Source organism: Meles meles, chromosome 5 (genome assembly GCF_922984935.1).
Source record: "Meles meles chromosome 5, mMelMel3.1 paternal haplotype, whole genome shotgun sequence".
Classification (NCBI taxonomy): Eukaryota; Metazoa; Chordata; class Mammalia; order Carnivora; family Mustelidae; genus Meles; species Meles meles.
In genome coordinates this window covers 100,174,793-100,198,779 of record NC_060070.1, presented here as the reverse complement: position 1 = coordinate 100,198,779, position 23,987 = coordinate 100,174,793, and the positions used below count along the sequence as shown (strand labels likewise).

The 23,987-nt window shown below is 42.9% G+C and overlaps 1 protein-coding gene across 1 annotated transcript in view; it reads left to right on the top strand.

The window, feature by feature from the left end:
- LOC123941759 (fibrocystin) overlaps positions 1–23,987 on the top strand; it is a 361,193-nt gene that overhangs the window by 6,311 nt on the left and 330,895 nt on the right. The window contains exons 6-15 of the mRNA XM_046005454.1: positions 4,522–4,579; positions 8,106–8,184; positions 9,463–9,537; positions 12,289–12,353; positions 12,868–12,907; positions 13,794–13,864; positions 16,820–16,921; positions 17,736–17,831; positions 20,390–20,531; positions 23,557–23,671. Of these exons, the coding sequence (XP_045861410.1) occupies positions 4,522–4,579; positions 8,106–8,184; positions 9,463–9,537; positions 12,289–12,353; positions 12,868–12,907; positions 13,794–13,864; positions 16,820–16,921; positions 17,736–17,831; positions 20,390–20,531; positions 23,557–23,671 (843 nt within the window). The remainder of the gene's footprint in view (positions 1–4,521; positions 4,580–8,105; positions 8,185–9,462; positions 9,538–12,288; positions 12,354–12,867; positions 12,908–13,793; positions 13,865–16,819; positions 16,922–17,735; positions 17,832–20,389; positions 20,532–23,556; positions 23,672–23,987) is intronic.

Sequence of the window (23,987 nt, the reverse complement as noted above, 5' to 3'; positions counted from 1 at the left end):
ATCCTGGTTTTACAGATGAGGGACTTGTGGCTCAGGGAGATGAAATAATGTGCCCATCTCATCAATAATTTTGCCTATGTCCTCCAGGTACTAAATGGCAGAACTACGATTTTTAAAAATTAGTTTAATTTTTAATTTTTGTATTGACTTATGATGTCCTCTTAGTTTCAGGTATATATCATAGTGATTTGTTATTTTTATACATTACAAAGTGATCCCCAGGATAAGTCTAGGTGGCCATCTGTCATCATACAGAGTTATTACAATGTTATTAGCTATATTCCCTCCACTGGTGGGAATGTAAATTGGTGAAGCCGCTGTGGAAAACAGTAAGGAGGTTCCTCAAAGAATTAAAAACAGAAATATGATCTAGCAACTTCACTTCAGGATATTTATGTGATGACAATGAGAACACCAATTGGAAGATATATATGCTACCTTATGTTTATTATTTATAATAGCCACATTATGGAAGCAGCCCAAGTGTCCATCAACAGATGAATGGATAAAGAAGATGGGGTATATATACACGTTGGAAAGTTACTCAGCCATAAAAAAGAATAAATCTTGCTATTTGTGACAACATGGACAGAATGAGAGGGTCTCATGCTAAGTGAAATAAGTCAGACAGAGACAGACCAATACTGTATGATTTCACTTACATGTGGAATCTAAAAGAACGAAGATTTGAACCTGCATTGAGGATTCTATTCTTTTTAAAATTTTATTTATTTATATGTCACAGAGAGAGACGGAGAGAGAGGGAGAGACAGAGAGAGCATAAGCAAAGGGAGCTGCAGAGGGAGGGGGAGAAGCAGACTCCCTGCTGAGCAAGGAACAGATACTGGACTCCATCCCAGGACCCTGGAATCATGACCTGAGCTGAAGGCAAACACTTAACTGACTGAGCTGCCCAGGCGCCCCCGTGCATTGGATTCTAAGTCTTCATCTAAACTGAAGCCCATGAGAAGTCACAAAGATTATCATTGGCCAATGTTTTATGTCAGAGCTGCAGTTCTACGTCTCAGTAGGGAGAAGGGACTCAAAGACCCAAGTTCTACCTTGCCCTCTGCTTCATGGCTGATTGCTGCTCCTCTTTCCAATCTTAGACTGAAAGGGCATTTGCTAGTGGTATTCTTCTTCAAGCGCAGATCTAAAGGGAAGCAGAGAGAGGGAGAGTTCATGAGTTAATGCCTAACTTATGCTGGAGAAGCAGTATGCATACTTGGTCTTAATTCTGTGTTTGGTTCAGCCTATTGTTCATTTCAGGTTAGTTTTCCACTAACCTCTGAAAGGGTAGGCCCTAGACTTTTCATAAAAGGCTTGAGGTTTGACCGAGCTCATTGTCATGGTTGTCCTTCCTACAGGGTGACCCCGCTGAAGGGCTATTCATGAATGTCTCGGTCATTAATTAATACTTCTTTAGAACAAGACTTCATCTCCTAAATTCATCCCTGTTATGATCTGCATTTTATACAGGCAATTCATTGACAAATTTGGAATTTGCTGTCAGTTCACATTTAACAACTTGCTTCTCCCTCCCAGAGAGTCTTGTAATTGTGCTTCTGTACATATGCTGCAGAAAGAAAAAAAAGATCATTCTTTCTTATTAAACCCCACATGGCCACCTCTCCCCTGTCTCTGTGAATGTAGCAGAAGACGGATGGCCGGGCACCCTCGCTGGTCACCATGCTGTTTTTGTTTTTGTTTTTTTTTTTTTTTCTCATTTTATTTATTTTTTCAGCGTAACAGTATTCATTCTTTTTGCACAACACCCAGTGCTCCATGCAAAACGTGCCCTCTCCATTACCCACCACCTGTTCCCCCAACCTCCCACCCCTGACCCTTCAAAACCCTCAGGTTGCCCCAACCTCCCACCCCTGACCCTTCAAAACCCTCAGGTTGTTTTTCAGAGTACATAGTCTCTTATGGTTCGCTTCCCCTCCCCAATGTCCATAGCCCGCTCCCCCTCCCCCAATCCCACCTCCCCGCAGCAACCCCCAGTTTGTTTTGTGAGATTAAGAGTCATTTATGGTTTGTCTCCCTCCCAATCCCATCTTGTTTCATTTATTCTTCTCCTATCTCCTACCCCCCCATGTTTTTGGTTTTGATGTTCCTTTCACCCCAGATAGTAGTGTTCCTACTTATTAAAGATCGGAGAGGAGAGCAAGGGGAGAGAGGAGAAGCACTTCCTAAAATTGCACATTAAAGGAAACAAGTCCTTGAGTGCTTCGCCTAGCTTGGCGAGTTGATGGAAAATCACCAGGGGACGCAGTTAATGAGAGGCATTCCAAGCTAAATAAAACACGGTGTGTCTCTTTGTTTTGGGACTGGGACTTGGGGGGAACTGTGAGTATTAAAAATTCATTCCATCTCGCCAGTCCACTTCAAAGAGCCTGCTGCGGGCGCTGACAAGTTTGAACAACTCACAGAAGGTTTATCAAGCAGTTGATGGCTGTGGCTTCACTCTCCTAATCTGATGCTTTTCTTCTCCCGCATCTTGCTGCCACTGACCTCGCCGGGGCTCAGGGATCAGCATGAGGGAAGCTTGATTTGGAAGCTCATTAATTTTTCACTTTGTCATGTCTCTAGCTTGCTGGGTGAGCGGGACCTGTTCTCCTTAGAAATGTACTATTTTTCTGTCATGTCAGCTCAGAGTGAATCACAAGGGAGAATCTTTCTGAGATTTAACTCTGAGCTCCCCAGCACGACGAGGAACAGCAGGGATTGATCGAGGAGTCACTCTCCCCCGCACCCCCGTTTCTGGTGGAAGGCTCACAGACTCAGTGAGTGGTGGGTCTTACATTGTCAGCTGGAAATCCGGAGGCATGTCTCTGGATTACAATACCATACAAACCATGTATTTGGTTTGGACTCGATTGTTCTTTGGCCTCAGTTTCTAACATCTGTGAGAAGGACTGGTAACCCCTGCTCTTCCTCATGAAGCTCCTAGGGTATATTTCCAATGGAAATGACCATGGTATGGAGGGCACTCCAGTGAGAGGTGAAGGCCAGGGTGCAGGAAGAAGCTGGGAGGCCAGGGTCGGGAGTGCAATTTGGCAGGTGTGTGTGTGGAATTGCATTAATCCTTATCGTTTGGTGAGATCAAAACCAGCTCCCAAATGGTGAGGTCACTACATTCTTACCTTGACCTTCTGACTGTACATACTTTCTGCAACCTATTCTCTAACCCTCACTTTTACAAAGGAGGAAACTAGCCTTGATGGCAGGCTGTTCAGCCATGTGGATCAATGCCTAAAACCCATGCTTGCCAAGCCACTGTCAGCTTTGCTGAAATGTCTTTGGCTCTCCCCTCTGCTGAGGGCTGTCGGGGAACAATGGAGTTATTCTTTGGTGATATTCTCCCTGGGAAGATGGACTTCTGGCTGGAAGCAGACCAAGCAAAACGATCTGCTGTCATTGGATTTGCAAGTGGGAAGCAGTGTAGGTTACGGGGACTGAAGGCAGTCTAAGCATCTAGAGGAGGTTGGGAGTGAGGGTGCCAGAAGGGGGAGTCCAGGTCTCTTCCTGAGTGTTATCAGCTCATGGATCAAACCTTGACCTGGTCAGTCCATTATTCTGCTTCTCTCTTCACACTGGCCCTGACCATGAAATAGACTACCTTGGGCTAACCCAGATAGGTGAGATGGGACTCCTGGAGTTGTCTTTTTCTCTCCTCTACTTCCAGGTACCATATCAGTCATCTCATGGGGGCACTCTATCTGTTGACAGAGATTTGAATGTCTTCTCTATCCCAGGCTGTGCACAAGGATATGACCATGACTGAGTCTGGCATCGTCCCTGCCTTTCTGCAGCTTATAATTAACAGAGAATGTGCTTTGGGGGAGGGCATAGAAAGATGATTTGGTGTGCCATGACCAGGCTTTCACCTCTCCCATCAGTGCTGTTTCCTCCCTCTCAAAGAGTAAGTTGCTTCCCATTCCATGAATAATTTGAATCATTTTTCTCTCAGTAGGCACCGTCCATTTTCCCAACAAATACCTCATTTGTGTGCCTACAATTTTTTTTGTAGCTCACTAATTCCTGCCTAGCTGTTGGCTGATAATAATTTAAGTTGCAGTCCTTTCAATTTAAGTAAGTAAATTCTTGTCTAGGAAAATTAAAAAATCCTTCAAGATTCTAAGATACCAAATTACAATAATGGAATTCTTAAGCCTGGCCTACCTACTTTCTTTCTGGTAAAATGTGTTCCTGGGTATGGCAGGTGGGCAGGGAGAAAGAGACTTGCCAAAGTTTGGACAGTACAGTGCAGGGCAGAGAGAGCTATGTGACCTTGATAAAATTCCCTTTACCTCCTCTATGGAAAAACGATAATAATATCTGCCACCTTTGCCTCACAGATAGATTATGGGGATAAAAAGAAATAGATGAAAGTTGATTTAAGGAAATGTAACCATTTGCCACCTTAGACTAATATTTGATGGGGAATGACTTTTGCTTCTTGTTTGTGGTTGTGATACACTAATGAAACACTTCCTTGTGATGACCTTTCCTGAACAGTTTTCCAGGGCACAGACACCCATTGTTTACCAAGTTACACCACCAAGTGGAGCTCCAGGTAAGAAATCCCCTATTAAAATAGAAGTAATTATGGATCCCTTTGCCAGAGCTATTGCAACCTCTTCTATCTAGATGGGTGCTCTCTATAAATGGGATCATTGAGCTTCTTCTCTGATGCTGTTTTAAAAATAAGTGTCAACTTGTGGTTTAATTTTGACCGGGTTTGGTTTCACCTCTGGGCACTTTTGCTCTGTTAGTTTGCTGAAAACAAAAGATTCAAACACAAAAAGAAAAAGAGGCTAGCAAAATCAGACCAGGTCCTGCTGGAGAATGGAGGAAATATAAATCATCATCACTCTTAACCTGCTAGTCATCCACTTTGTAGCAAACCTTTATTGAACGTTATTGTGAGCCACGTTCCGTTCTAAGCTTTTGGTGTGTATTGTCTTATTAGATCCTCACAAGAACTTTAGGACATAGGGACTATTATTATTCTCATTGACAGATGAGGAAATGATATGCTAAAAGGTTAAGTAGCTTACTTAAAGTCAGCTAGGGAGGGTACAGCTGGGATCTGAACCCGGACAAGCAGAATCCAGAGTGGGTAGGTATAGCCAACATTTTGTTCTGTTTTGAGCGGTGGTGTCCTGTACCACATGGAAGGCCAGCAACCCTGATACATACCCTGTTTTTTTTTTTGTGAGTCAGAGGGCACACACACATGCAAGAGCCAGAAGCTAGAAGAGGAGAAGAGAGAGAAAGCTGAGATTTTCATAAAAGAAGGGATGGCAGCTAAGAATTAGATTCAAGAATGGCTAAGCCTGTCTTACAACTAAGTAGTAAGCACAGTGGATTATATATAATTCACTGTCTGATTCTTGGCAAATTCCTATGTCTATTTCAGATTGTTCCTTTGTTCAGGCTTTCCAGATGGTATAATTACGGGAATACAAATTGCTAACTGTTGATATGTAGTTGTGTCTAAATGCATAAACTGATCTCGTTCTGAATGGCTTGACGGCTCAAGAATGTCAAAGTGGGTATCCGAGTTGCTGGGAAGTGTTTGCACTTCTGTGTATGTGTATAGACTCAGATTACATTGCGTGTATTTAAATGATATCCTGAAGACTATGAATCTGGCCTGATTTTATTAATGCAGGTTATTCAGAGATCTTCTCCTTTCCATGTGTCTGAATAATCAAGGCATGATCACGTTGTATTAAAAAGAGATGTGGTCTGAAAATCACAGGCCGACGTTTGGTTCCCTGCTGTTGGGGTGTTGGAAAGCTCTTGTTTCGATGGCAGAAGTCCACAGGGCGAGGGCTGAGGAGGGAGCCTGCCATCAGAGGTGTGAAATGGGATGCTGGCTCACTCAGATCTGTCAGGCCCATTTCTTTCACCGAGTATGAGTTCAGCCCCCTGTCTTCTCCACCTTCTGGGGGAAGGATCGCTGGCTGGCCTGGTTGGAGTGCAGGGGTCCTTCCAGGCAGGATCCATGCAGCGGCATCTTTGAAGTCACTTTCCAGACAATTACTCTCATTACGTTTGGGAAGCCTGCCCAGAGTGGCAGCTCCGGAGATGAGGGAGGTGGTGGGGATAGGAGAGATCACATTCCATTAGCAGTTGACTTTCTACCTGTGATGAACCATCCTCCACTGTGACGTGGAATTGTCCAGCACCATGGACAGGCTTAGCCATTTCTTAGCCTCTGTTGGGCTGCTTTGTTGAGGAACAAGTCAGAAAGTCACAGAATTCCCAATTTCTATAACTTGTTACCAGTTTTTAAAATTGCGCCTGTCAGAGCTAGGGATCAATAATTTAGCTCTATTGAAACAAAGGGAAATTATTTTGCCAGTTGTTAATAGGAGCAGAGAACTGCAGACTCTAGCCTTTCTTCATGTCTGTGACCTTTGTCTAAGGCATTAGGTTCCCTCCCTTTCTACCCACTCACTGTGCAGTGGCTCTCACACTTCCTGGAAGGGTCCTATGGTTTCACTGCCAGTCATCCAATGACCACATCTGAAAGCATCTCATACAACTACTACACAGGCACAGTGTGAAGGGAACACTTTTTTGGTCATGTTCTTTTGGGACTTTGAATGTGGCCACGAAAAGATTCTAAGTCCTCCACATTCAGTGGTCTCATGAGCCCCACAGGTGCTCTTTTCTTTTCCATCTTTGCAGTTTTAGTTATTTCTTTTTAAAGATTTTATTTATTTATTTGACACAGAGAGAGAGAGAACGAGCTAGTATGAGCAGGGAGAGCAGCAGGCAGAGGGACAGGGAGAAGCAGGCTCCCTGCTGAGCAGGGAGCCTGATGTGGGACTCGATCCCAGGACCCTGGATCATGACCTGAGCTAAAGGCAGAGGCTTTAACCAACTGAGCCACCCAGGCACCCTGAGGTTTTACTTACTAACCAAAACCTCTCTCATCTCTTCACATCATTTGTAAGATTACAGCACTGATGAGTAAATTCCCTAATTATTTGGAAGGCGCGCATTTCCAGGTCATGGTGTTGTCTGGTGAGCTTGAACTACATCACCTTGCTGTGGTGTGTTTGCTTAAAACTTTGCCTTATGGAGTTGCACAGAGCTGAGTGTAGGTGTTTTCAACTATAGAAGAAATCAGCTCATGTAACATCCGGGAGGGGCCCCCAAACTCTTTTCGAGAAAGAGTTACATCAGATTCCTTTCTCACCTCTGGTGAGCAGAGCAGGTAGGGGCAGTACCGAGAGTGTACCTTGCTGCGAGGGGATTGCTGATGCTTGCACTTCCTCTTGAACTTGAACTCAAAAGAGGGGAATATTAAGGAAACGTTTGCTACCCAGTGGAAATCCCTGTGAGTCACATAGAGGAGTGCAGCAGTAGAAGCCATCCATTCATCAGTGGACTAGGCAGACACGAACTGCTTGTAGATCCCCAATTTGCCCTATCTTTGAACACTAGCATATTGGTTGAATGAAGGAGATACTCATTGCCCATCCTTTAAGCCATGACCCTGTTCTATTTCATCTTATCCCCTCCTTTCTTAGTTTCCATCCATTTGGGTCATCAGTGACACTTAATCTTTTGTACTCTGAGATATGGAAAAATGTTTAATATCCGGAATGCCTGGCACCTCCTGGGTGGTTCGTATTAGCAAGTGTCCAGAGGAAAGTCTCATGAAATGTGGAGCACCCCAAGGCACATTGCCCTTAAATCCCATGTTAGGTGGATGGTCTACACACAGCCAAGAGGGTAGAACAAGGCAGCATGTGGAAACCAGCCCCTTGCTCCTGAAAGCCTCATACTTCATGAGACTGTGAGGAAGACCCCATTACGGCTTCTGTGTCCCATATATAGATGATTTAGCCTGTGATTACAATAATCGGTTATTTTAGACTTTCCAACGTAGTATTGATCACAGGATCATATTTGAGGCTCCTTTCTTGTATGGTTTGTAAAAAAGCATTAATATTCTGACTCATGACCAGTTTGGCCATATTAAATAGATGTAACCAAAAAGAAATAGTCTATGTTGTAATTTATAGGTGGAGATAAGTCCGTTAAATTTTTAAATTTTTAAAAATATCTTCTTAAAACAGGAAAACTAATACACATATATGGATGGATTATCACTGGAAGATCAGAAACCTTTGATTTTGAAGCTGAGTACATTGAGAGGTAAGACTGTGTTCATTTGGGTGTTCAACTAGTTACAAATATGCTGGATTGCTTCCTGAGCCCAGCTTCCCCGATAGCAATAAATTGTGAGCAGCTGGCACAGAACTGCTGTTTTCCTCTTTGCAGTTTATGGTCCCTGGTGAGCTGGGCTTCAGCAAACTTTGTTAATGTAATTGCAACTGGTCGATTAAGTTGGTCCATTTATATACTGACAACTAGTCACTCTGGGCTCAGCGTGAATCGCGCTGTAATTGCATCTGTGAGTTTTCTTTTTCGATTCTTACCCTTCTCCCCCTTGTTTCTGAGGCTGAAATAAATTTTTTATAAAACGACGCATGAACCCAGAAGACCATTATAACTTCCCTGTTTGGTCGGTATGCATTTGTGCATTTAGAAATTCCATTAATGTGATGGGAGGAAGGGAGAAGGCACTGAGAGCTGTTGAGTTTTACTGTTTGCTGGGAATGATTGGGATTGCCAACATGACATTCTTCACCAGAGGCTCATGAAATAGAAGGTGTTACTATTAAATCAGGTGTGCCAGGGAAAGAAGAGGACCAGAGGGAAAGTGTTGAAGTTGTAGTCTTTGGCGGAAGTTCTAAGCCACAGATTATGCAACATCTGAAGTAGTTAGAGCGAGGACTGATGAGGTAGAAGGAACCTAGTCTTCCTATAGCTGAGCAGATTCTGTATACGGGGTCTAATTTTCCTTGTACTCCTCAAGAGGATGGCAGTGTCTTCCTCTGTTCTGTTCCCTCTCTGTGATTCTGCCCTACTTGAAGAGGACATGATCTGGCTACACTAGGATCTACATTTCTGGCATTAATTCATAGTCAACTTGGTTTGAAAGGAAATCACTCTTTCTGTGGAGACTGGAAGCCCCAAGGTCATCCTTAATAATATGCCACATTCACTGCTTGGTCCCATGTCAGCCTGGGTCTGGGATACAGCAAAGGGGAAACAAAGGCATAAACTCCACAGTGGCTCTGGGTAGACCCAATAGAGCCAATGTGGACATGATGAAGATTTGGGGGGAAAAGAGAAATGCTCCTTCTGCCGTGTGAAAATGCAGACCATGAAACAGTGCTGTGCACTCCTACCTGTAGGCTGAGAATTGATTCAACATCTCCTCAGGGGACAGGTTTGGGCCACGTGCAGAATTCCTCATAAATCCAGAGGAGAATGCTCAGAACAATGTTTCCTGTGAGTTTTGCCAGGAATGTTTACTGGGACCCTAACGCTATTGTGTCATGTCTTTTCCCCCCATTTTTTATCCAGCCCATTGATCTTGGAAGCTCAAGGAGACAAATGGGTCACAGCCTGCTCTCTTGTAAACAGGCAGACAGGAAGCCGGTGAGTGTCTTTCCTGCCTACAAACATGCTTTTAGTTTCTTCCATGTGGTTTTCTCTCTCTTTCTCTCTCACACACACACACACATCTATTTTTTAATATAGATCACCCATAACTGCTGACTGCCTTATTTTTAGACTTACTGGAAAATACATGGTAATTGATTCAAAATGCAAATTAGAGTGGATTCTGAAACCAATCTTGAAAAAAAATAGCTAATACTAAGTGCTCATCCTAGGCCAGGTCCTGTTTAACACTTTCACATTTAGGTTACCTAATATCCTTGTGAAGACATTTGGGTATTAGTCCCGCTTTATGGTTGAGGAAACTGAGACACAGAGGGGTCCGGTAACTTGCGTAAGGCCCTGCAAAGAGAAAGTGGCAGAGCTGGAATGAGTACCTGGGCTGACTAGCTAGCCTCCAAGTTCATGCTCTTAACCACTCTGCTGTAATGACCAGCCAAAGGAATAAAAAAAGTCAAGCAGAGAGAGTCAAGTATCATATGGTCTCACTTATTTGTGGAGCATAACAAACAACATGGAGGACATGGGGAGATGGAGAGGAGAGGGAGTTGAGGGAAACTGGAAGGGGAGATGAACCATGAGAGACTATGGACTCTGAAAAACAACCAGAGGGTTTTCAAGGGGCGGGGGGGGGGGGTGGGAGGTTGAGGGACAAGGTGGTGGGTAATAGGGAGGGCACGTACTGCATGGAGCACTGGGTATGATGCCAAAACAATGAACACTGTTATGCTGTAAATAAACAAACAAACAAAAAGGAATAAAAAAACAACTAAAATTTGTCTATGTATTACAGTGAATTTTTAAAAAGAGTATCTACATGCTTACAGTTTAGCTAACCAAATTTTGTTGGATTTCACTTCACTCAGGATTGAGTAAATTTAACCATCTCTTGAGGCCATCACAAGAATCATACTCTATGGCTTAGTTTTTTAGGACTGGCATTTTATAGGGCTAAACTCTATAATGTATCTCTCTCTTCCTGTTGTCTTCAATTTGTTTGCTCAGGATCCTTCTTTTTTGGGTTGACAGTTTTTTCCCCAAAATCTTTACTTAAATTCTAGTTAGTTAACATAGAGTGTAATACTGGTTTTGGGAGGAGAATTTCATGATTCACCACTTACATACGACACAAGTTGTGCTCAACAAAGTGCCCTCCTTAATCCATCACCCATGTAGCCCATCGTCCACTCACTTCTCCTCCAGCAACCCTCAGTCTGTTGTGTAGTTAAGAGTCTCTTATGGCTTGCTTCCTTCTTTTTTTCGCCCTTCCACTATGTTCATTTGTTTTGTTTCTTAAATTCTACATATGAATGAAATCATATGGTATTCGTCTTTGTCTGGCTGACTTATTTCACTTAGCATAGTATCCTCTAGTTCCATCCACATTGTTGCAAATGGCAAGATTTCATTCTTTTTATGGCTGAATAATATTCCATTGCAGATACATTCCACATCTTCTTTATCCATTCATACGTCAATGGACATTTGGGCTCTTTCCTCAGTTGGAAATTTCCATAGTTGGTGATTTTTTTAAAGATTTTATTTATTTATGACAGAGAGAGACACAGTGATAGCAGGAACACAAGCAGGCAGGAGTGGGAGAAGGAAAAGCAGGCTTCCCACTGAGCAGGGAGCTTGATGTGGGACTCAATCCCAATACCCTGGGATCATGCCCTGAGCCAAAGGCAGACGCCCAACAACTAAGCCACGCAGGCACCCTCATAGTTGGCTATTGTTGATAATTTTGTTATAAACACTGGGCTTTCTGTGTTCCTTTGAATCAGTGTTTTTGTATCCTTTGGATAAATGCCTGCTAGGGCAATTATTGGGTCATAGTGTAGCTCCATAACTTTGAGGAACCTCCATACCTTTTTCCAGAGTGGCTGCACCAGCTTGCATTTCCACCAACAGTGTAAGAGGGTTCCCCTTTTTCTACTATCTCATCATGGTTTTGATTTGTATTTCCCTGATGAAATGTGATGTTGAACATCTTTTCATGTGTCTGTTGGCCATCTGGATGTCTTTGGAAAAATGTCTATTCATGTCTTCTGCCCATTTCTTAACTGGGTTTTTTTGTTTGTTTGTGCTTTGTTTGTTTTGAGTGTTGAGTTTGACAAGTGCTTTATAGATTTTTGGATACTAACCCTTGATCAAGTATGTCATTTGTAAATATCTTCTCTCATTCTGTAGGGGATTCACACTTAATAATAGGTTTTTTTTTAAAGATTTTATTTATTTATTTGACAGAGAGAGATCACAAGTAGACAGAGAGGCAGGCAGAGAGAGAGAGGGAAGCAGGCTCACTGCTGAGCAGAGAGCCCGATGCGGGACTCGATCCCAGGACCCTGGGATCATGACCTGAGCCGAAGGCAGTGGCTTAACCCACTGAGCCACCCAGGCGCCCTTAATAATAGGTTTTTTTTGGTAAGAGTTTTGGTGTCCTTGTTTTAAAAGTTTTGGAAAGAATGGGAAGGTCTGAAGAGGGGTTAGGAATGAGTGAAATTTTGTCTCTTACACCATGTGTTTAACTGATAGCACATGTATTGATGAGAACTCTAGTTAGTACTATTCTACATATTTTCTCCAATGAGTTCATTATGCCTTCCATATCTGCCATTTTCACTGACTAGCTGGCATTTTAATTTTATTTTATTTTCCTGGGTAAAGAGTCAGAACTGCTGAACTGAGTTGTCTGGTAATTCTCACCACTGGTTTTGCTTCTTTCTCTAGCTATCCTCTTCAGGAAGACCATGGTCTTGGGACTCTGCAGTGTCATGTGGAAGGCAACTACATTGGTCTGTCCAAGAAGTAACATAAGTTGAATGTCTTATGTGTTTCTTTTTCTGTATCAGAAAAATACTAGTTTAAGGATTGCTTCTCACGAGGATGATTTTAGTCACTACCAGCTGTTGAGAACTGCTTAAAAATCTATATGAAAGAGCTTAAATAGAAATTAATTTAATTATCACAGTGAATGGATTGGTGAGGCTGGTGGAATTATTTTCACTTTAGAGGGGAGAAAATTGCAGCTAGTGACCAGGGAAGCTGGTTACGGATTTACCGTGTTTAGTGTGATTTTAAGCCCAGACTCTGAGCTTCTATGTGCTACCGCATGAATCCTTTTATTGTTGGAAGTCAACAGTGATGGTGCTGAGTCTCAGAGGTGTTTATTTTGGGCACTGTTAAAGAAATTACAGGTTTGGGTGGTAACTTGGTGATTATCTGGAGTCCTTGGGTTTATGGTAGCAAGGACCTGATCCCTGTGACACAGCAGACTCCTGTGTTAATGTCTGTTTCTTTTCCTTACAGGCTCCCAGAATGTTAGTTTCTCAGTATTTAACAAAGGAAAGTAAGTAACTGGAAGCAAGCAAACTTATCATCACCTTATATTATTGATTTCTTTCTGGTCTTGCTTATTTTTTTGGAATCTTTTATAATGGAAAATTCTAAACATACAGGAACAAAATAGCATTAATGAAACCCCATGTACCTACCTGATTTCTTTGACTTAGGTGAATATAATTGTGTCCTACACACTCTTGAGGTAATGTAAATGTTTCAATGTGATGATGGCACAAAATGGTGGGAATTAGGTCTTCAGTAATCTCATAAATTTAAAACAGGACATTGTTCCATGAAATGCACTGTACCATTCTAAGAAATGCCTTCCTCAAGATGGAAAGGATCCAGATTTCATAGAGTTTTGGAGAGAGATTATGATTTGGAATGGTTTCTGCATGCTTTAGCTAATGTTCTGACACCATATAACTTGTCAAGGGTTTTCCTGAAAAGCGTACTCTCTAGCTGACATTCGTCCCATTGTGCTGATAGTGGCATATCACCTACAGCTCCCAGTCCCAAGAATGGAGGTTCTCTCTCTCTTTCTCTTGAATTTAGGAAGGAATAACACTAGTATCTATTGGGTATCTACTACAGGCCATGTCCTTACCAGGCCCTTTCACATTCATCTTTCCCTAACATTTGTGATGCCCTGTGAAGTAGGTATTATTGGAACTCCCTGGAAGTAGGTATTATTATCAAAAACTTTCCAAATCACAAAACACAGGTTGCCCCATGGGTATTGTTCTTTACTCGTCAAAGGGAGCTTGTATCCAGACTGTTCAAAAGATCAGGGGAGGCTGGCCCTCAATCTTTGTTGTAGGCAGCTGATTTAAGAAATGCAATTTCAAATGCTTTTTTTTTTTTTCATCTAAAGCAAACCTTTGTCTTGGCAGGTCCACAGTACATAAGAATGCATGGATGATCAGTGCTAAACTGGACCTTTTCCTGTACCAGACACACTCAGGTACTAATGCCTTTCTCCCTTACTCCTCACTTCTTCCCTCACACCTCACTCAATGTTGGATTCTTCTTCCCTTTCTCCTGGTGCCAGAAGCACCTGAAGCTCTCTCCCATAATGATAGGTGACTCTTAGGTTTCGGGTGAGAAGAAATTGCTTGTGTGCGTGCTATATTAAAAGAAGCTTGATCATAGACTTCTATACAGAGTTTGTGGATATAAAATGAATGAAAGAAAGGAAGTCATCCTTGTTTTATGTTCTGAGAAATAACAGAAAAGCTGTGGCCCCCAAAAGTACAAAAGCGTATCTTTCCGGTTACTTTAACGCCCCCCTCTGAACATTCACCCAACAATTTATGACTTGCTAATACTGATGTTCAATGATGGTGTGGCTATCTGATGGGTAAACATCCATGCTGAAAAATGAATGCTGAAAATTGGAAACTTGGATGAAACTGTGAATCGAATTTGGCAGTAGGAAATTTACCACTGAAGAAGAGTACTTAGGTTTGAGTCTTGACGACGATCATAAAACCACCGTAGATGCAACTGTGAGGGAGGAACCCATTCCAGGGACAGCAGGATCGACCTTTGCCAAAAGTGCAAGAAATATTGTAGGTCGTGGGGCAAATGTCATTCGCTCTCTAGAGTGAGTCTAATTGTGTAAAAAGCTGAATTTTGACCCTTGCCTTTATTTTCTTTACACAGTGTAACTAGTCTCTTTGGGAGTCAGTTGGAAGAAACCTCCAGGGGGATGGTGGTAGTGAGGGCTGAGGGAAGCGGGGCTGGAGCTTGCTGAGTGTTTTACATGTCAGCTCAATGTTTATTTAATTCAGATGAAGACACAGACCCAGAAAGGCAAAGAAACCAAAGTTCCTAGTGCTAGAAAATGCAGATTCAATTCAAAATCTTATGCACAAAAGTAATATACAATGGGAAGTACACTTTCCTGGCCACCGACCACAAGCTTTGTTGACCAATGCTCTTGAACCCTGAACCATACAGGCTGATAGGTATCTCCAATCATGTAGGTATTTCATATTTCTGGCACCAATGTCTTCTTGGGATGAGGACTCTCAGGCCAGACTTGCTCAGAGCAGAGGAGGTGATGGGAGAGGGGATGTGGACAATGACATTTTGTGGACGGTGACAGAGAGTTCCCACAGAGCTCCCTGAGGGCTAGCATTCACTGATATATTGAGTTTGATTAAGTCATTTAGCCTTTCTGAGGTATAATTAAATACCTATAAACTGGAAAAATGGTGTCTGTCCTAACTCTAAAAACTGTCAAAAAAGGAGATGAGGAGGAATCTGGGGATTCATCTACAGTTTTCCTCCCGTCTCTAGTCTCTAATCCATTCAGTTACCAGTTTCTGTTGGTTTTACCTACCATTGGTTTCACGGTACAGTTTTAGATTACTTACTGCAATTAGACCTCCCATCAATTTCTTAAAAATGATGTGTCTACTCTATCTCTACGACCACTGCCTCAATTCAGAACCCCATCATCTCTTGCCCAGCCTGCCACAATGACCCCCAGGGGCCCTCTGCCATCTGTCCTCTGCTGGTCCATGCTCAACATCGCCACCACCATGACCTACACCAAACACACACCTGATGCTTCTCTCCTGCTGGCTGCCTTCTACAGGAAACAGTACAGATCCCAGACTCTGGTCTTCTCATCAGCGTCTCCTGCTCCATTGTTCCCTCTTATATTCCAGCAACAATGAAATGGACTTGAAACCCAACTTCTCTCCACACTCAGGCTATCACTTGCTTTATTTCAACACCCTTTCCCTTCTCTCTCACCTTCACTTGGCCAGTTCTAACTCATGCTTTAAGATTCAGCTCCAGAGTCATTTCTAGAAATTTCTTTCTGGTCCACCAGACCCTCATTCCTAAACCTCCCCTGTGCACTTTCATGTACTCTTTTTAATTTCACTAGCCCAGGATGTCACAATTGTACTGTTTCATGGACAGGAGCATTATGTAAGAAATGCCCCGATAAACTCCACAACCACTCATGATTAGCTTCTCTGTATCTTCAGTTTACTGGAGAACACAACTCGTCTTCACCTGGAGGGAATGGAACTTAGAATGGTCAAAATTGGATCATAGAGAGGAAAGGACCAGAAAATCTTACATTCTGGGGACTATGAGGCATCTGACAGTGGGGTTTTGAAGCAGTCATGAGGCAGCACAGAAGGATTGAGGGAGTGAGTACACACAGGGAGAGGAGCATGCAGGATGGGGAGGAGGACAAGGCTCCTGAAGACAGTAGTGGGATTCATTCTTTTGCTTAGTGCAAACTGCAGACTCGTATGGGTGAACAGGGCCTTGCTTGGTGCACCCAAAGTTGATTCCTCTATAACATATTACATTACATTATACATGATACATTACATATTCTGTAACATACATATACATTGTACATTACATATTCTGTGACTTATACATTGAGTACTTGAGATCTGGTGACAGAGTGCCTAAGAAAGCATCATGGTATGTAGGGATTTCTGCTGATAGCATGAGTGACTTTCAAATATTGATCCTATATGTATTATACATACTGTTATAGATGAGTCCTTATGTACGTTTTGAATGACTATTACCAGAAAAAGTCCCAGCCGTTGCTCATCTTAGAAAAGTTCACATAAAGAATACATTATTGAGGGGTGCCTGAGTGGCTCAATCGTTCAGTGTCTGCCTTTGACTCAAGTCATGTTCCCAGGGTGCTGGGATCAAGCCCCGCATCAGGCTCCCTGCCTGATGGGGAGCCTGCTTTTCCCTCTTCTTCTGCCTGCTGCTCCTCCTGCTGTGTTCTCTCCCTCTCTCTATCAAATAAATAAATAAAATATTTTTAAAAAGAATACATTATTGGCAGCCTTCTATTATTATATTACTATCTGGGTCACATTCTGGTCTATATTTGGAAGCTTGCTTTTTTTTTTTTCTTTTGCAGAAATACTATCAGTGTTTCCAGACACTGGGAGCCTTGGGGGAAGAACAGACATCACAATTACAGGAGACTTCTTCGACAATCCTGTCCAGGTTACCATATCAGGTAACCAAGTTGAAATGACTGAAAATAGTTCATAGTTTTAAATGCTGTAGGAGATTACATACCTCTTATGGCATGGAGAGAGTGGGGGAAGCAATTTTTGCCTTTTCTGACATGTCACACCACCCTGCCCTAAGGTGTTTGACCCATTTTGTTGAGACCAGGTGGGGTTGAAGTCCTGCAGGAACAGGGTGTTCTGCGGACACACTCACAGGCAATTGCTTCAGGGTCCTCATCCTGGGAATGAAGAGAAGGGAAAAGTCCGGCAACCTTTTCACAAAGGTTTACTCCTTCTGAAAGGCGACCTCTCTCCTCACCCTCCTTGCTCAACCCTCTCTATAAGTTAGAGTAGATAGGCATTTGCTATGTAGATTCGTCTAGAATGTCTTTTTTGCTAATCCTTCTGTGGGACTCTTCTAGAACCTTCTGTTCTGCCAGGTGGGAGTCTCCTCCATTTGGTGACTCCAAGGATGCGGGAACATGTCCTCACTATCTCACATCATGCTTGTCCTCCCATGCTCAGTTGAGTGGTGGGGTGTGTCCTCAGTGAATGGCATTGCTTTGCCTGGCTTGCTTTCTGATTACTATAAGCTGCCCTCTGTCCCATTGCCCTGCACACTCCCTTTCTTAGCCCCCTTCATTTTGGGGGACCGTGTTTGCTGCATGACCCACATCCAGTTCATTGCCTTAGAATAGGAGCCTGTCTACTTCAGCGTGGTTGTGTTGTCCTGCCATTACATCTATATACCTATCTCTCTTTCTTTCTCATTCTCTCTCTTTCTTTGTCCATTTATCTGATTTAAAAAATTCCTCTCAGGTATTCCATGTGATATTAGAGACGTGTCTCCCAGGAAGATTGAGTGCACCACCAGGGCTCCAGGAAAAGGGGCAAGGCTCACTGCCCCTCAGGCAGGTAAGGAAGTCATCACCACGGCTGTTCAGTGAACTCCAGTTACAACCGTGAGGGACGGGGAAGTAGAAATGAGTGTTTGCTGCCTCAGCTGTTTGACTGGTTAGCTCTGTGAGCTCTGGGCCTGAGACACCACGGTCAGGGCTTTCCTTTCAGAGAGGCCCTTAGCTTTGTTCTGGTGTTTCATCACACTGCACTTCTAGCCCCAACCTGACGAATGGCCAGTGGGGTTCAGGGGAGACCTGACCTGGAAAGCATAACTACAGTCAAGACATTGTTGTAGCTACTGGTGGAAACCCCTAAGCTGCCTCCCTCCACACCGTGGGTCTGTTGGGAGCCCATTGTCTGAGAAGATCAGAGCGTTCGAGGGCCCTCTCCTGTGCTCATGACAGCAGCAGCAAGGCCAGGGAGTGGGGCATGGTGGGGTGCATTTAAATGCCATTTCATTTTCTTTGGAAAGTAAGGATGTGTTGCCTCAAGTTTATGCCTGAAGTGGGCAGAAATGGGGGAGGCGAGGGGAACAGGTCCCACATGTTCTTTTCTGCAGATGAGAAGTGTGGCCCTGGAACACTTTTCTGGAAGCTCAGGTGTAGTTAGGGATGAAGGGCCATTGGCATGTTACATAGCCTGGAACCACGGGCTGCACGCCGGTATTCCTCACCTGCCCCACAGGGGCTGACTTCATGGTTCAAGTGCAGACAGTGAGCTCAACCCCAGAAGCTCTGCACTTACAGGGGAAGTAACCCAGCAGGGGGAGAAGCCTTTCTAAAGAAAGACCATTCAGGTGTGAAAACGCATGCAAAGCTTTGGCTTGAGCATTCTCTGGGTCCCAGATCTGCCATTTTTACTCAGAGCAGGCTCCCATCCAAGCAAACAAAACTACTGAAGCAGGTGGTAGAGAGAATGTGTGTTTCCTGTCAGGAAACAGAGAGCTGTCCCCTCTTCGAGTGGTTCCTGTGTTAGCTGCTTGGGTAATGGTAGGATCATTTCCTGAATGCAGCTGTTCTTGGGAGTTAATGTCCTTTATGAAGACCTTTTGAAGTTTCTCCTATGAAAGGAGGGCAGAGGACTATGTAAGGCAGTGGTGCTCCGGGGCCCACGGTGGGGGGGGAGGGTGCTTGGCAACAGCTGGTTGGTCCCGTGGAGATGGTGGGGGTGTTGCGGCTGGCCTCTCCTGAGGGGAGGTGCCCAGGACATGTTTCCATGCGCAGGACAGGCATCAGAGCAGTTCTCCAGTAATCCAAGTACTATTTTAAAATATGCTCTTACTTTTCTGCTTGTTCCTTATGTACTTCCTTTTTTGGGGGGGTTTCACAAAGAATGACAGTAGTAGCTTAAAATAGTAATGATAATTACTGCAGCAATCCTTCATTAAGTACTTACTATATTTCAGGTTCTCTGTTATATATTTCAAGCTCCCTTAGTCTTTTTTTTTTTGCCAGAATTATTAAGTTGACTCCTCCCCCCCCACCCCGCAACAGTCTTACTGAGATACAATTGACATATAACTCCATCTCCCTTGGGTTTTGGTGCATGATCTCTACTTATTGTTGTCTCCATTTTGTTGCACAAGAAAACGAAGGCATTAAGTGGTTTGCTTAAAGCTGCACATGTAGGAAGTGGCAGATCTGGAATCTGAATCCACAAATGGATGATTCTGTAGCTGCACCTTCGGTCCAAGGGTGCAGCCATGCAATATTGATTGTACATGTACCTTTGGTGTCAAGGTTTGCTTAATATGAAACACAAGTGATCAGTACAACATCATTGAAAATATCATGTAATGGCAGCATGCCACATAATTTGTTCCATGTGTGAATCCACACATTGGGGCCATGATGTGTATGAAATTTAAGGATTGCTGATTTTCTGGGAAAAAAGGGTTGTAGGGAATAGAATTCCCAGAATGAACTAGACCTTAAAAGATACTGAGGGGGCCTCTGGGTGGCTCAGTTGGTTAAGAGTCTACCTTCAGCTCAGGTCATGGTCTCAGGGTCTTAGGATCAAGTCCTGCATGGGGCTCCTGGCTCAGCGGGGAGTTTGCTTCTCTGTCTCCCTCTAACCCTATCCACCTGCTCCCCTCACCCTGCTGTGCTTGTGCTTACTCTCTCTCAAATAAAATAAAATAAAATAAAATAGATACTGAAGTTCACTCCTGAACGAGAGAAGTCAGAGCACACAATTATGTTGCCCTCCCTTACTCAATCATAGCATTTGTTCGGTTGGTCAGTTCTCTCCATGACTGGCTTCTCTTTCCCGGACACTCCCATTAAAAAGGGCTCCCTACCCTTTTGTGGTCCTCTGAAAATATTTCCCCTTACTGCTCCTTATCAAGTATCTCTTTCCAAGAGTCTCAATCCGACACTACGCAATATTGTCTGCTTTCTGGAACATTTGTGTTATCTGTAGAACCTCTCACGTGACTACTCCATTGGGATCTTGGTTGACTCACCTCTGTAGATAGTATCTGGATCACCTTCACTCTGTTATCTGAGGTAAAGTACTTCCCCAGTTTGGGGACGTATGTCTTCTGATGTTTATGAGGTATGCATGTCTTACAGGGAACCGAGGGCTTCTGTTTGAAGTTGGAGAAGCGGTCGAGGGCTTGGATCTCACCTCCAGCACCCCAGGGTACCAGTGGCAGATTGTTCCGAATGCCAGTTCACCATCTGGATTTTGGTCAAAAGAAGGGCTGCCCTTCAGGTATGCTGTAGGAAAAGCGGAGTTCCTGTCAGAAGTGTCTTTCTTTACTGGCCTAGGTGAGACCAGGAGACAAGCAACGAGATTTCCAGGGGAGAAATTGGAACATCCACCAACTCAACAACAGTTTGACCACTGTTCTCAACCAGTGTCGGTCATGTTAGTGCAACACAAACCTTCTGTAGGTGTACACAGACTTTCGATCAAATAGGTAAAATTTATATTTTCTACAAGTCAGTTTACAGTCTGCTTTGGGAGATCACTATTAATTGGAACACTGAGCTGGATAAGCCAGGACACTTGGTAGAGAGCAGGGTAAAACTTGCCAAGACATGAAGCCAACCTCTGGCTGATGCCAAAGAAAGAAGCAAGAATATGTCTTTTGGTCATATGGAACAAGCACCCAGTGCCAAAGGTCAACCCAGTGGCTGGAGCCTAGCAGGGGAATCTGGTATGGGCTCCAAGAGACATTGTTTTCCATAGCAGTGATGGCAGCGTGATTATGGTTTTCCTATTAGTGTTGTTCTGAGCATTTTTAATCTTTTCAAGGACATGGCCAGAATGTCTAGTTTTCTGAAGTGGTCTTAAAAATATAAAAAGTTGAGAACTGCTTAGACACACTGTTTCCTTCTTGTGCCCTCAGTGTATATACAGAGGGATGGATTCTTTACTGTGTGACGAATCTCTTCTCCTTTCAAACCTCTTCTCAGAGAAGTTGGTCATGACCCCTGGCTGTGAATTCCAGCCATTCCGTGACTTCCTCCAAGGATTTGGGCATTTAAAATTTCAACTCAAATGTGAAATGAAAGACTTTGTTCCCTGTTCAGGGAATTTCAGACATCAAAGAAGCCAAGAAGGGAAGGAAATCTGTGAACAGAAAAGAGTAGTCTCTATTGTCCCAAATGCCTAACTAACTAGGTATTTAACCACCAATGTATAGTTTTAAAGTGGCAATCATGGTGGTCCCTTGTGGCACCTAATGATACATCTTTATCATAGTTTTTGAGAACCATCAATCATGTTCAAAGAAAAACCTTTCAGCTATCTTTAGTGTGTGGGGAAGTGTTAAGGAGTCAGACTACCTCAAAATACAAAAGGGCATTTTGGCTATATGTACCACCAGCAGGGAATGTCTCTAACGGTCATTGGAGGAGTAACAAACCACAGTAACTCTTCCCATTCTCTCTGTCCTTCATTTCTTTAAAATTCAAAATTTTTAAATTAAAAAAGATTAGAGTATTTATTGATTAATTGATAAATCATTATATTGGTGGAACTTTGTAATAGTTATTTTCAAAATGATTTTCAGAAAATATTCTTGGTGCTTATTGAGATAGTTTAATCATTTGCTTAGCCATATCTGTCTCTAATATTAAGGTCACTAGAATTGATCTGAAACATTAAAAAATATATGGTCATATTTTTGAAGTGTTTCATAAAATTGCCTGTATCTTTGAAGTTATAGGATTTGTCTTTTAATTTGAAATTGTTGACACATTTGATTGACTTTCCTCTGTGGGTCATAATATTTTTAATTGGAGAAATAATCTTCATAGGTATTGAGGTAATTGGTAGACTCAGAGCAAATCACTCCCCCACCCTTTTTGTGAGATAATGTTTAATTAGTAAACCTTCAAATAATTAAAAACTATTTACTGATCACCTATGTTACACACAACATTGTGTTCGTTATGGAGGCTTTAGAAGGTGGAGAGCAAGGTCATTATCTTGGGGAATGACCAGCGTTGTCACACACATGTACAGTCTCAGAGCAAGGTCGGACAGCAAGGACTGACCTTCCTCCACATATGCAGTGTGTCTCCCGAACTTCCTCTTTAGTTCAACAGATTATGTATTGACTTACTACCATGTTCCAGACCTTCAAAGACAAGTTAGTTCATGAGAAGCAACAACTGAGGAAATTTTTATAGGTCTAGTTTGCTTAGGAGGAACCATAGGTAAAGTGTTTTTCTAATGTTATACAACTCTCAAGCATCAGAACTAAGCTCTGAATTTTTCTGATTTCAAGTCTTGTGATTTCTCCAGAAGTCCACCTATACCACATTATGGCACACCTCCTTTCTCACCCATAGGAATATGATATTTTAAAGAGACACAGCAGTCTGTGAGACCCCACAGAAACTTTGTGAAGTTAGTATCTACCATGAGGGAGACAAAATAGAAGCTTCTCTTAATATCACTTGGGGCCGTTTCAGTTGGTGATCTCTAGTTCTCTTTCTTTCTTTTTTTAAAAAAGATTTTATTTATTTATTTGACACAGAGAGAGAGATCACAAGTAGGCAGAAAGGAAGACAGAAAGAAAGGGAAGCAGGCTCCCTACTGAGCAGAGAGCCTGATGTGGGGCTCAATCCCAGGACCCTGAGATCATGACCTGAGCTGAAGGCAGAGGCTTAACCCACTGAGCCACCCAGGTGCCTCTATTTCTCTTTCTTTTTAAAAAATTTTTAATTTATTTTTTTAATTTTAATTTTTTAAATTAACATATAATTTATTTCAGGGGTACAGGTCTGAAGGTCTAAAGGTCTAAGCCTCTGACAGCCCTGTGCTGCAACTACAACTTTCCAAAGACACCTTGATTACCAAGGGAGTTGTGGCCATTGTGAAGGGATGGGTTGAGATACTGACTAGCAGGTGCTGTAGGAATAGCTGTTTCCAGCGTATGCTGGCCACTCACATGACAGAGTCAAGTGTTTCTTCCTCCTTGCCACAAAGAAAAACAGTACAGTGGGGCACCCGGGTGTCTCAGTCAGTTAAGCGTCTGCCTTTGGCTCAGGTCATGATTCCAGGGTCCTCACATCAAGGGCTGCATTGGACTCCCTGCTTGGCAGGAAGCCTGCTTCTCCCTCTCCCTCTGCCTGCTGCTCCCCCGCTTGTGTGCTCTAACCTCTGACAAATAAATAAAATCTTTTTTTTTTTTGAGAAAAACAAAGTGCAAGAGCACTCATTTGTTGGGTCTGTGATCTGGGTGTTGGTTGTTTTTACTTCTCTCTGTTTCTCTCCTTTCCAGAGCACGGCTCAGTGGGTTCTTTGTGGCTCCTGAGACAAATAATTACACTTTCTGGATCCAGGCTGACAACCAAGCTTCCCTGTACTTCAGTCACTCAGAGGACCCAAAGACCAAGGTATTCGCCTTCCTCTTACTTTTCTTTTTTTTTTGTCCCCAGTTCTTTACTCTTGAAAAAGAAAAAAAGAATAAACGCTGAAGCGCTCATATTCTACTTGTAGTTGTAACATGTCACTAAGCAACCAGGAATTTTAATGTTTCATTTTGTTGGGGAGTGGGTGGGTTTATTTTTTATTAATTTTTTTTGAAAATTGAGATATAATTGACATGATTTTAATTGTTGAAAAAGAATTTGGTTGAATGTGTTGGCACATTTATTGAGCACTTACTATAAGCCCAATGTTAAGCAACGTTGTTTATGTACCTTGTCTCTG